This window comes from Hylobates moloch, unplaced genomic scaffold (assembly GCF_009828535.3).
Source record: "Hylobates moloch isolate HMO894 unplaced genomic scaffold, HMol_V3 SCAFFOLD_13, whole genome shotgun sequence".
Classification (NCBI taxonomy): Eukaryota; Metazoa; Chordata; class Mammalia; order Primates; family Hylobatidae; genus Hylobates; species Hylobates moloch.
Genome location: NW_026652288.1, coordinates 81,891,351 through 81,904,147, shown reverse-complemented (window position 1 = coordinate 81,904,147; position 12,797 = coordinate 81,891,351). Strand labels below are relative to the sequence as shown.

At 37.7% G+C, this 12,797-nt stretch overlaps 1 protein-coding gene across 1 annotated transcript in view; it reads right to left on the bottom strand.

Annotated features, from left to right (window-relative positions):
- Positions 1–12,797, bottom strand: part of FNDC3B (fibronectin type III domain containing 3B) — a 178,920-nt gene that overhangs the window by 95,116 nt on the left and 71,007 nt on the right. Inside the window, exons 6-7 of the mRNA XM_032174003.2 lie at positions 11,332–11,391; positions 2,721–2,859 (exon numbers count right to left, since the gene is read on the bottom strand). Of these exons, the coding sequence (XP_032029894.1) occupies positions 2,721–2,859; positions 11,332–11,391 (199 nt within the window). The remainder of the gene's footprint in view (positions 1–2,720; positions 2,860–11,331; positions 11,392–12,797) is intronic.

The following is a 12,797-nucleotide window of genomic DNA, read 5'->3' as shown; positions in this document are numbered from 1 at the left end:
TTCATTATTTGCTTTCCTCTTAAAAAGCATGCTGAGATCTGCTTCACTGAGAAAGCGGGTTTTTAATAATGGGAAGGGAAGTAAAGAACTCTGGAGAAAAGAATGCTTTTCAGGATTCCAAGAGCTACAAGTGATGCCACAGTGGGTCTCTTGGAGCATTAGGGTAGACATATCTAGAGGGACAGTGGAACTACAAGTTGGGGGAAGCAACCAGGAAGAGGAGTTGGATCGTGTCTCCCACTTCGAAAACATGCCAGGGCCGACTCTTCCCTAGGAAACAGCAAGAGCCCAACAAACAGCACAGTGCCTTACCCCTGGCAAAAGGCAGCTCAGCTTCCCCTGAGATGTATCTAAATCCTACCTCGGCTGTTTGTCACATGTGGTCTGGTGCTAGCTGTTGAATATCAACAACTAATTTCATGTTCCAAGAATAGACAGGTATGATAAATAATTGGGAGAATATGTAAATCACCTACTAAACTACCCAGTTTTATAGGAAGCACTCAGTAAACAGTTGTTATTGCTCTATTATGGTTAGCAATAAAACCTCAGGGGCCCAGTAAATGGTAGTTAAATTAATAATGAAATTCTTCTCCCTCTCCTTCCCTTCCTTCTCTCTTTTGAGTCACACAATCTCTGAGTTCCAAAACTCAGATCTCAGGTGAGTGCTCTAAGTCCTAAACTGTTATTTTAGGCTCTTGCAGGCTCAATTTGGAGGAGAGGATAGTGATGCATTTAAAGTTATAAATAACTGACGAAATCAAAGTTTTAGACGAGAACCCATCTCTAAGATACGAACTCTTAAAAAAAACTGTTCTTTGGTAGTTTCTTTGATGATATCCTATCCCATTACTAGTCCCTTAATTCCTTGAGGGTGGGTACACTGACTTAGGTTTTTGTTTTGCCTTGTCTCCTGTGTAAGTAATAACTGTTGCTGACAAACAAAAAGATGTCAGATCTTTAGTACTTTCAGCGTCTTTGTGGATTCAAGGACAGACTGGCAGCCAGAGAATGTTCCCCTGTCCTTGTGCCCCCACCTGGAGCACTTTGATCAGGGAATCTGTTCTAAGGACATTTACATGAAAACTGAACTGAATCCAGAACTTTCAAGTTTGTACATGACTGAATGGAACAAGATTTACAATTGAGGAAAGGGAGAAAGAAAATGTGAAACGTTTTCCTCCTAATAAGAAAATTCTTTCTTGAAGTTGCTGGTCTGCCTGAGACCTGAAATTCATCCAGGTTTTAAGCAGAGTATGCATCAGTGATTCCCAACTTTAGGTTTATAAGACCCCAGGATCCCTCAGGTAATCTAAAGATGAGTTCTTATATTTTCCAAACAAAATGGATTTTAATTCTTTCCTTACAAAGATATATTTACATATATATGTTTAAATATACAGCACATTTTTTAAATGGATGTGTATACTCCGAGGAATTAAACAATGATGCCAGTTGGGTGTTAAAACTCTGAAAAGGTGGGGAATCACTGACCTGGATTATCCCTGGAAGCCAGGAAAGAAAATAAAATAGTTCAGATTCTAAGCCAGTTTAAACTTTGCTTTTGTCCAAGTAACACACTCAATGCTGGCCACTGGCTATGAGAATGCAGCTGCCCATCTGAGAGGGATCAACCGAGGCCCATGCTTTGCTGCTAACCACTACTCTCAATTGCTTTCATCGGCTCCCTAGATCAACCTGACTCTCTGGGCCAGAAATGAAAAGATAAAATATTTCTTCACTAATAATGGATCTTCCTAGCCATTTTCTTTCTTTCACACATTAGTATTCTCCCCTCAAACCATAAATCTATCTCTACCTCCATCTATTTCACATTTTAAAATACTGATGTAGAGAAATAACTGCAATAGAGATTGATAACAATCTACTGTTTTCTCACAAACACACAACTATGATTAACAATCTAGTGATGCCTCTTGAGGAAGGGGCAATATGATCTCTCTTTGGTAACAGCTATTTTTAGCCAGTGAATTGTATTTCATGAAAATATATAATTCAGTCTTTTTTTCTTAGATAATTAATAATCCTGACTGATGTATGGCCTAAGTAGTGAAACTTAATGTAAGTACTAACATACTTTAGATCACTAAACGTTCTAGGTTTTAAATATTAAACATTTGAGTATCACCACTGAAAGAAGCCACAAGGGCCATAAAACTACTTTATCTCTGAATCTTTCTTGATAAAAGCTTTTTGCTAAAGTCCTCAAATGTTTGTTGAAATGAACTAGACTATTAGAAAGTGATAAGATGCAGGTATTTTAAGTACCTATATCACTTATGCGTATTGCTTATGACCTTAAGACATTTAGAAAATCCTGCTGCAAAAAAAAGCTAAAGCTAGATTTTGCAGTTCCCTCCTCCCACCCCTTTGCCCAACTCTTACAGAAATGACAACTTTTGATACAACAATTGGTTGCAATCCTTACTATGCAGAAAACCAAACATATCACAAAACTGGAGTCGTGCTAAAAAATATTTCAAATGGCTATAGACTGACCTTATATTAACTCGAGACTCTTTCTCTGTTGCCCAGGCTGGAGCGCAGTGGCGTGACCATGGCTCACTGCAGCCTTGAAACTCCTGGGTTCAAGTGATCCCCCCTCCTCAGCCTCCCAGGTAGCTGAGACTAGAAACACGTGCCACCACATCTGGCTAATTTTTAAATTGAGACGATTCTTGATGCTTTGAGCTACCCACCTTCCACTGCAGGGTTAGTGAACTTTTGCTCCTATGTGCCAGCTTAGGGGGGAAAGGACACTCGGGTGCACAGCTGTGGGTAGTGAAGCTAACAGGCTCGGAGCAGGATCCCTTTACGGAATTGTACATGGCATATACCCTGAAAACAAAACAGACACAGTCAGTGGCAATGACTCATCATAGAAGACCAGGATTCTTATCTTTGTTTCACCCTAAGGCTTTCTGTAGATGAACAGAGCTCTTGCTCTTATCTGTTGGTCTTGTCCTGACCTATGGTTAGCGTTAACAGGGAACAGTCATCCCAACAGGTATTTGTCTCAGTGTGTGCCACCCAGCTCCATTTCAAGATAGGCAGGATCTACTGACTAGAAGAGATTATTCTAAGTAAGAAAATAAACCTTAACCCCCAGAATGATCTCCAAATATACGTTCTAAAAACCCATGAGCTACTCTCTGGTTGACTTTATCTGGAAAAAGGCTAAGAGTTAAGAGCTGGATAAAAAGGCAAAAGAAACAGTAATAAGAGTCCACAGACTGGAGAGAAAGCATAAAAGTATAAACAGGGTAGATATCATCTTTGAACTACATTTAATACTGTACACATTTATGTAAAACTAGGGATGTTTCACACAGAAGCATGTATGCTAACAGGTGTGACTTACTCTAATTCAACAAAAACAATGTTCAGGTACAGTTTGATCCATGTGAATATTTAACTCTTACACATGAAGCCAAGATTAAAGATGTTCGTTCTGTACACTAAAATGTTTGGCTCAACCCTGCAACATACGTGCCTGATTTCTCAGAGAAGCCATGAAGAAAAAGCACAGAACATGCTATTAATGCCACACTCTTCAAATAGCATAAAATAGGGCTATGTTGATTTTTATCATCTTCCTACTATTCCATTTTTTTATATTGGAAATTTATTTTTTCAAAATTGAAAATGTACTCTTAAAAAACAACAACAAAGAAGCCTTTGTTGCCTAAAACAGATGCAAGGATTAAACTATTCACAGAGTTGGCAAATAGATATTGAGCCCTTCATTCTTATAGCCACCCTCTCTGAGGTAGGGAAATCTTATTACCCATTGCAGACAGAAGGAAACACAGAGATGAAGTAAATTTCCCAAGGCCACACAGCTAGAAATTTGGATCAATGGTATTCATCCCTGGAAGTCTAACCAGTATATGGTATTGCCTATTCCCCTTGTTCATCCTGCAATCACGTTTCTCTAAACACCACAATCCACTTCCCTTAGCTCTACCCAATGAACACAAACAACAAGTAAAGATAACAACATTATGGAAGATAGGTCCCAATTGTGTGTGTGATTTGCAAAGTCATTTCTCCACAAAGTCCATCATGAAAAATTCGCAGAGGCCATACGTCAAAGGCACTAATAGATATGTCTACTTTCTACCTCAAAAGATAAAAATACATACATATTACATATTTGATCTATTTGCTTTATGGGAGGACAGCATGAAATCTGATCCAAACAAATAATGCTTATCATTAGGATGCTCTCCACCCAACCTCCGATGAAGGAAATGGTCCTTTTTGCACGCACTGTAAGTAGGCACGTGATAATATAAAACTAAATGGTAGATCTGGTAAGATCATTTCCCTGTGTCAGGATGGGCTCACTGGGAGTAAGTTACTTTAAATGAATCACAACATGTTCCAGACATGGGCAGGGCTCAAGTCTGAACTTTGATACACAGAATTCTCCAACAGGTGACTCATGGGTTGCATCTGACCCAAGACACATGTGTATGTGTGTGCGTGTGGTGGCAGTGTGCAAAAACATAATGTTTTGAAGTATGAGAACCACCTATGAATTAAAGGATACAGGCAATGACCATCACAAAAAGAGACAACCAGACACTATGCATTCCTAATAAAGGACTATGTCACTACCTATAAAACTGTCTTGGCAGAAAAACTGAACCTGTATCTGATTAAACCTCATCATCACTTTATGGGAAATATAGAGGACAGGAGAACAATATTAAGCAACACAACACGGATGCAATCAGCCAAATTCATACTTGTGGAAGACTCTACAGGACAAACAAATTAATCTACCAAACAAGTTGCAAGAAAGAGAAAAAGATAAAGGGAAAAATGAATGGATTAAAATAAATTTAAGACATATCAACCAAACCACGTATTCACATGTTTGAATTCCAATTACAACAAACTAAAGAAGCAAAATCTTCATTCTTAGAACTGAGGAAATGGGAACAGTCCCCGGATTGTAAAGACATTTCGGGTGTGTGTGATGATGGTAATATAGTTTATAGGTGAAATAATATGATGTCTGAACCTTACTTCAAAATCATCAGGGCAGGGGAGAGGTAAGTGAGGACAATGAGGTAACAGAAGTTGAGTGATGGGAGTTCATTAAACTACTATCTACTTCTGACTATATCTAACATTTTCTGAAATAAAAAAGTTAAAATTAAGCCTTCACTTAAAAATATCTGGAGCTCTCTCATTTTAAAAATCAAACTTCTGGCTTCTCTTAAAAACTAGAGGTTTTAGCAACACTTGGCCTTTTTTTTTTTTGAGATGAAGTCTTGCTCTGTTGCCCAGGCTGGGGGGAAATGGCATGATCTCAGCTCACTGCAACCTCCGCCTCCCGGGTTCAAGTGAGTCTCCTGCCTCAGCCTCCCAAGTGGCTGGGATTACAGGCAGCTGCCATCATGCCCGACTAATTTTTGTATTTTTGTAGAGATGGGGTTTCACCACATTGGCCAGGATGGTCTTGAACACCTGACCTCAGGTGATCCACCCACCTCGGCCTCCCAAAATGCTGGGATTATAGGCGTAAGCCACTGCACCTGGCCTCACTTGGCCCTCTTTCCTGCACTGTAGTAATGAGCTAAATCTATGGGCAGCTCCCCACTTTAGATGGAACAGGTGCTGAAGAGTTCGCTAGAGTCCCCATCATTCCTACTGTCTCCTCAGCACTGAGACTGCTTTTCAGCTGACCCTTACCCAACCCACTTTAGCTGTTTAGGTTCTCTGCCTCCACTCAGTAAGTATGTCAGTTTGCAATGACTGGGCATTTGCCTACAAATGCAGAATTATACCCAGGCAGATCAGGTCCTACATGTTCACAAAAACAGCCGCCACCAAAAATCCATCTGGATAATAGAGCAGAGGGAGGCAGGGAAACAGCCTGCAAAGTACTAGCAGGATGCAGTCAGTTGTCTGGGGAGAGGTAAATTTGGTCTTAGTAAATTCTTTGTTCATTTTTAGTGGGATTCTTGGAGTCAGCAATCCATACCTCCTAGGCTGCAAAGTCATAAGTGATGGAGACTCCTGGTGGCCAGGCTGGGAGGATGGCAGTGGGGATAAAAGTAAAAGAACCTGATGCAAGTTAGAAATTTGAGGTTGTTGAAAACAGATAGTTGTACGGGCCAGATGTAGTTATTTTTCTTGCCTTTACTCTTAAACAATGTTATGGTAAGGGTCAATGCTTTTCACACATAATATTTTGTCAGCAAGGGAAAAAAGATCTATTTTGTATGGCTATATTGCCATACTTAAGTATCCCTTGATTACATCTGTCAATTACAGTAGTTCAGTAAATGGACAGCAACTTACTGTAATAGTGACTAGCAACATTTTTACCAATAACTTTTATAGAAAAGAAAAATCTCTCCTAATGATGCTACATTTTAAAGAATACTGCAATATTTTTTTTCATATAATGGCAATGAGTTTTCCATAAATATCATCATGTGAAAGGGGAATCTGTAGCGCACAGTCAGTTTCTTGGGTTAAATAAGTCAGCAAACAGTTCAGTTTTTGTTGCATTTATCCCAAGAAAAGAAAACATTTTTCTAACAATATAATTAATCTTGTTTTCACATTTGTTTCAGCTTAAATCCTGGCTAAATGCTTAGGAAACAGGTGCTCCAAGAATTTCAGAAATATGCCTCCAACTCTTTCTAGCACGATGTAACATACTAGGAGCCACAATTTCTGGTCAATAACATGTATTTTATAATCCTTCACTGTGCTTGTCAACCATATTTTTGGAAATGTTTCATTGCACAATTTTTCTGGGAAATGTCATTATATGATATCATCTCTGGGCAACTTGTTTGCCAAATTGTTTAGGCGGATGACTAGAAAACTGCTTCAAAATTTTCATGAAATTGCTATCCATTCCATCACTCAAATTCTTGATTATCCTATCGCTGATAAAAATATAAACTGTTGACTCCTGCAGTAAAATGGTCATTGTAATGCCATTATTAATTATAGAACTACCAATTAAAAGACAACTATACTTTTCTGGCAAATGCATACACAGCATACATTTGTGTATGTATAAATATTTGTATAAATAAATGTATATATGTATAAATGTTCATGTTTGTAAAATTACATATTTATATATATAAGTATTTAAAATATAACGTAATTTATTTATATATTGGATATTTCTCATTTCTCCACGCAATCTCTCATCTCTCTCTGTCTCTCTCTCACACGCACACAAACACACACTCTCTCTCTCTCTCACATACACACACAGAGACAGGAGATTTTCTATTAGTGGCTTTATACAATACATAACACAATGCCCTTTACAGAAGCACTGAATAACCTTGACAATTACAAATGGATTCCTTTGAAATATTGTATGAACATTAAACCAAAAAAATTTATTTGTGTTAAGAATAGGGTAACAAATATGAGAGTGATTTTAATAAAGATCCTTTAATAAAGGTTTTCCTAAATTTTGCTAATCAATGTATGCATCATAGAGGGGTATTATCTTCCTCAATCACCACTAGGAGATTAGGAGGAAAAAAGAATAGTGACTGAACAGACGTGTAAGAATGATACACAAAAACTCATAGTAAAAGTGGAAAAGAAGAAACATTTTGTAAACCTGAAATGTCTTGGAATATAATTTTCCATGTGGAATCTGGCTCAAATGGCATGTCAGATGCCAACTGAAGCAGCCACAGGCATGTGAGCTACAGCACTGTCTAAAGGATGCCACTAGTCTCAATAATTCCCAGTAACAGTGAGTTGGTGGCAAGAGCTGTTCTGGCCTAGTAACTGAAGTCAAGTACCAGGCAGTTAAATGACAGGGCTTCATGACTGAGACTGCTCTTGAAAAAGAAGGTTTGTGTGTCTGATGGGTGAACTCATGCAATAATACTAATATGGGGGCGGGGGTGGGCGGGGGGAGTTGAAAATGAGAAAAAGCATTATATGAAGGTATCAGGCAATCAATGTGAATAAGATAGACTCAGAGTAGCAAAACAAAAAGTAACAACGAATATAAGAACAGAAGTCTAGGTGAGACTTCAGTACATGATTTAAGACAGAAATCTTACACTCTTAATCAAAATGTGCAATATTAAGATTTGGAAGAAAAAAATGTACCTTGATTGTGCTGCTAAAAAAAAAAAAAATCTCAGTTTTCATAACTGGCTCTATAGACTTCCATCACTTTCTAAATTGGTAATGCACAAACAAAAATGGCAATGAATTTATTCACTTATTTATTTATTTATTTATTTAGAGACAAAGTCTCATGCTGTTGCCCAGGCTGGAGTGCTGCAGCTGCAATCAGGGCTCACTACAGCCTCAACCTCTCTGCTCAAGCAATCCTCTCACCTCAGCCTCCTGAGTAGCTGGGACCACGGGCATACCTCACCATACCCAGCTAATTTTTTATTTTCTGTAGAGATAAGGTCTCATTATGTTGCCTGGGGTAGTCTTGAACTCCTGGGCTCAAGTCATTCTCTCGCCTTGACCTCTCAAAATGCTGAGATTACAGGTGTGAGCCACTGCACCCAGCCTAAATGTTTATTTTGCAGCTGTCCAGTAATGAAATTTTTCTGTAGTTGCTGTTATGAAAATTTAGTGAAGAAACGATTTCCACACAGCCTTTTGAGGCCTTATAGATGACTGTTACATTTAAAATATTTGAGGCCACTCTACATGATAAAAGCTTACATTCCCAGAACTAAGACTTAGAATATTAACTGGACTGTAAAAAGAGATTTTGCTCCTTGTTTTCAGGGTCAAGTAAAATACATCTTCATCTCAATAAAAATGTGAGTGATATGATCAAACTATATACAGATTCAAAGAACTTGCATCATTAAGTCCTTTTTATTTTCAGAGCGTGGAAAAACTGCAACAAGCTTGGGAAAACCAAAAGGTAGCACTTATATATGACTTTACAGGTCTAAAATAGATTTGCACATATATTTGCTCTCATCCTATTTTCCTGAGGCTGGTATCATTATCATTCTCATTTTATAAATGACAAAGCAAGACCAAAGAAGTTTCAATGGCTCACTTAAGCACACCCTTAGTAAATGACAGAGCCATTAACCCCAAGTTGCAAGCCATGTCCACTATGCATCATGCTGCCTCACCGAAGCAATTCAAGGCAGAGGAAGCTACATCTAAATAAGAGTTGCAAGTGTTAAGATTCTTCTCTAGCCTAAAAAAGAAAAGACTGTAAATGGAAAAAGAACGTATGATCTATATGGCAGTGCACAAAGGCTAAATCTGGACTACAGACATTTTTATTAGGAGAGAAAGGACGTTAAAAAAATACTAACATTGACCATCCCCAAGGAGAGAGAACTTCCTATCTTCCTGGAAAGCAGATAACAGTTGGTGGCACCCCAGGTTGTACGTGTTTGGTGTCACATGTGTGTCAAATGCCACATGCAAGGAGTCCCAAATGTGTCAGGAGAAAGTCTAGATCCAAGGCCCCTAGATGGTAACCACCTCATGCTCCCATCCTGTTCCTTTTGCGGAATCCATTAACTATTCTATCTGCCCAGAAGTTCAAGATGTTCATAGGTTTTGTCGGTAAAAATAGCTGATGAGCAAGTATTCTCAAATTTACCCTTTGTAATAAGGGTTTAAAAAAAAATAAATGGAACAACAGACAGGATGGTAAATAAAGGGAAGGCTCTTCATGACATTTAAGTTTCTTAAAAAGGATATTGTAAGCTCATGAATGAGCAGGAAATTAATAAAGTAAACCTTTACTAACCACAGGAACAATAAACTGTTAAAGCACAGAGCAGAAAGAAACATATGTTAACAATGAATAATAGATAACATTTGCATGACTTCTACATTTTCTGGTTTTACATTTTCTGGTTTGTTGTTAAATTGACCACTTTGAAGAATGCTTAAACCATTTCTATTATCATCTTAGTTTCACAAATTACACAGATCTTCTTGTACAGAGTGTGTGAAAAGCTCAATATGTTTGGGCGGAAGCTCATTGACTCAAAATCCAAAGTTTTGATTTAAACACGAGGAGATGGTTGCAATAGAGCTCATCTAAACAATATGATAGCTAAGCAGATGTGCGCTTTATGCCTTAATACAAAACAACTTGCTCTGATACATATGTTGCTTTAAACTTATTTTTAAGAACTTACGCAGCTAATAAGATATTACATCCTCAACACACATCCTTGTTTTACTACCTTTTTTTTTTTTACTGAGAAAATCATGGCAGAGCATTCTATGTGACTTGACCAAAGTTAAAACAGCCAGTTCAGGGCAGAACCAGACTCGCACTCAAACCTCCTGATAATTCAAATATGCTCTTCCTACTAGGATACCTTGCCTCCAACCTCATCCCAAAATCACAAAGAAACTCATGATGTAAATTCACCTTTGGAAAGTATAATAATAGAAGTATATTTCATGCTTACAGTTTCATTCTGCAATCTTTATGTATGCATATATAATTGAAAAAAAAGGGAAAGAATGTGTTGTTGTACCTCCAGTTAAAAAAAATTATACTTCCTGGGGAACTTAAATATTAGATAAAATAAAGATTTAAAAAGATTTTTTAAGTGTTATGGGTCATATTCAGACCTGCTTATTGGCAAATAAACAGATGGATGTATCTTTAAATAATCAGATGGTCTCTCTCAAAATTCAGATAACACTTTCCTCCTTACAGATCTGTGGTTGGCTGGGTTTCTTACTAAAATAAGCTAGCCCTACCTTCCAGAGTAGTCACAGTAGAGATTCCAGAAAATCACGGTAGAGATTTCAGGCTACATACCATGCCACATGGGTTAACTGTTTAGCCAAATTGAGTTAATTCTCATCAGAGATAACTTGATGCTTGTATTACTTGTCTTTTTCAAAATCTACTGGCTTTTAAGATCTAACGGTGTGCTTGCAACATGGAAAGGGCTTCTTCAGTCATTTGGTCTGAATATACAGTTTATATGATGGTCTATAAGAAACACTGATATGTCCATGGTAAAAAAAATTTCATTTGTTTTATAGAAAGAAACTGTTAAACCATAGTCCAATAGATCTTAGAAGACCATGTAAAATTACTTTTAAAATGTTTAAAATGATTTTCAGTGTTTAACACCTACTTTTCTGTTCACAGAAGTGCTTCTGTGTCTTCCCAATTACGATGCTCTTGAGAGTCAATGAATGGCCCATGAGCCATGGTTCTACAACTTTCAGCAAGGTAACACATTCACCAAAAACTTAAAAGGGGGCACATGTTTTTGCTTTAGCCACCTGGATTCTCCAGTACAGTTTCGCTCTTATAGCCTAACTCACCTCACATGATAATCTGTTGCTGGTCTAAGATCTTTCAGGTTACATTCTAATTCTTCTCCACTGTAAAGAAAAAGCATTCATTAGTTGCTAATTCCAGTTTCAAAAGCAAACGAGATTTGGAATTTGGGTGTCCAGTAATGTACTGACAATAATTCATGAACTATTATGTCAGATTCCACCATAAACCAGAAATAAACTTTCTTATTTGATATTATTATTTGTTTGGGACTAGAAAATCAGTCCCAAACTGATCTAACATGATGCCATCTTAGATCTCGAAAATGGCATGGTGAACTTACTAATAAAATTCTAAAAGATCTTATCATTTCTTACAAGTAAATACATAAAAGTAACTAAGTAAGCAAATGAATGAACAAACAAATGAATAAAAATGATCATACCAGCTGTTAACAGAAGACACTTTCCACACTTACCTTGGCAGGAACCTCAATTATCTCAAATCCAGACTGTCTTAACAAAAATCACAATCTCACTTCCTCCCTTACCAATGCACCCAACAAATAGCTCTCTACAATAAAATAAAACCATTTATATCCTCAAAAGTTGCAACTGAACCTCAACTTAAATCATGAGGACGTAACCAACCAAAATAAGGAATGTGCTATTGAAAAATTTTAAAAAGGTTAAAGGTGTGTGTGCGTGTGACTTATTTTGTGTTCTTCAAAAATATCAGTGTCATAAAAGTGTAAGAAATATCGTGGAAGTGTTCCGAATTAAAGAAGGCTAAAGAGACATGACAACTAAAGGTACTGTCTGACCCTAGACTAGCTCCTGTGTGGGAGGGGCTGAAAACTGCTCAATTTTTCAAAATAACAGGCATTATTTACAGACCAAGTGACAAAGCTGGAATATAGACAACAGATGAAAGTATTATATCAATGTAAGTTTATGAAGTTATAATTACACTGTGGTTCTTTAAAAAAATTCTTACAGAAAATATCCTGAAGTATTTTGCAGTAAGGGACCATTACATATAAAACTTGTGAAAAAAAGGCCGGGCGCGGTGGCTCAAGCCTGTAATCCCAGGACTTTGGGAGGCCAAGGAGGGCGGATCACAAGGTCAGAAGATCGAGACCATTCTGGCTAACACGGTGAAACCCCGTCTCTACTAAAAATACAAAAAATTAGCCAGGCGTGGTGGCGGGCACCTGTAGTCCTAGCTACTCGGGAGGCCGAGGCAGGAGAATGGCGTGAACCCAGGAGGCAGAGCTTGCAGTGAGCCAAGATAGCACCACTGCACTCCAGCCTGGGCGACAGAGCAAGACTCCATCTCAAAAACAAAACAAAAAAAAAACTTATGAAAAAAATATGGATTGAGGACAGAAAGAGGAAAAGAGGAAGGAGTTCAAATGATAAAGCAGAGTATAAAGTTAATAACAAGTGAATCTGGGTATGGAGTATACATGTATTCCTTGATTTCTCTATTTTGGGGACATCTTACAAAT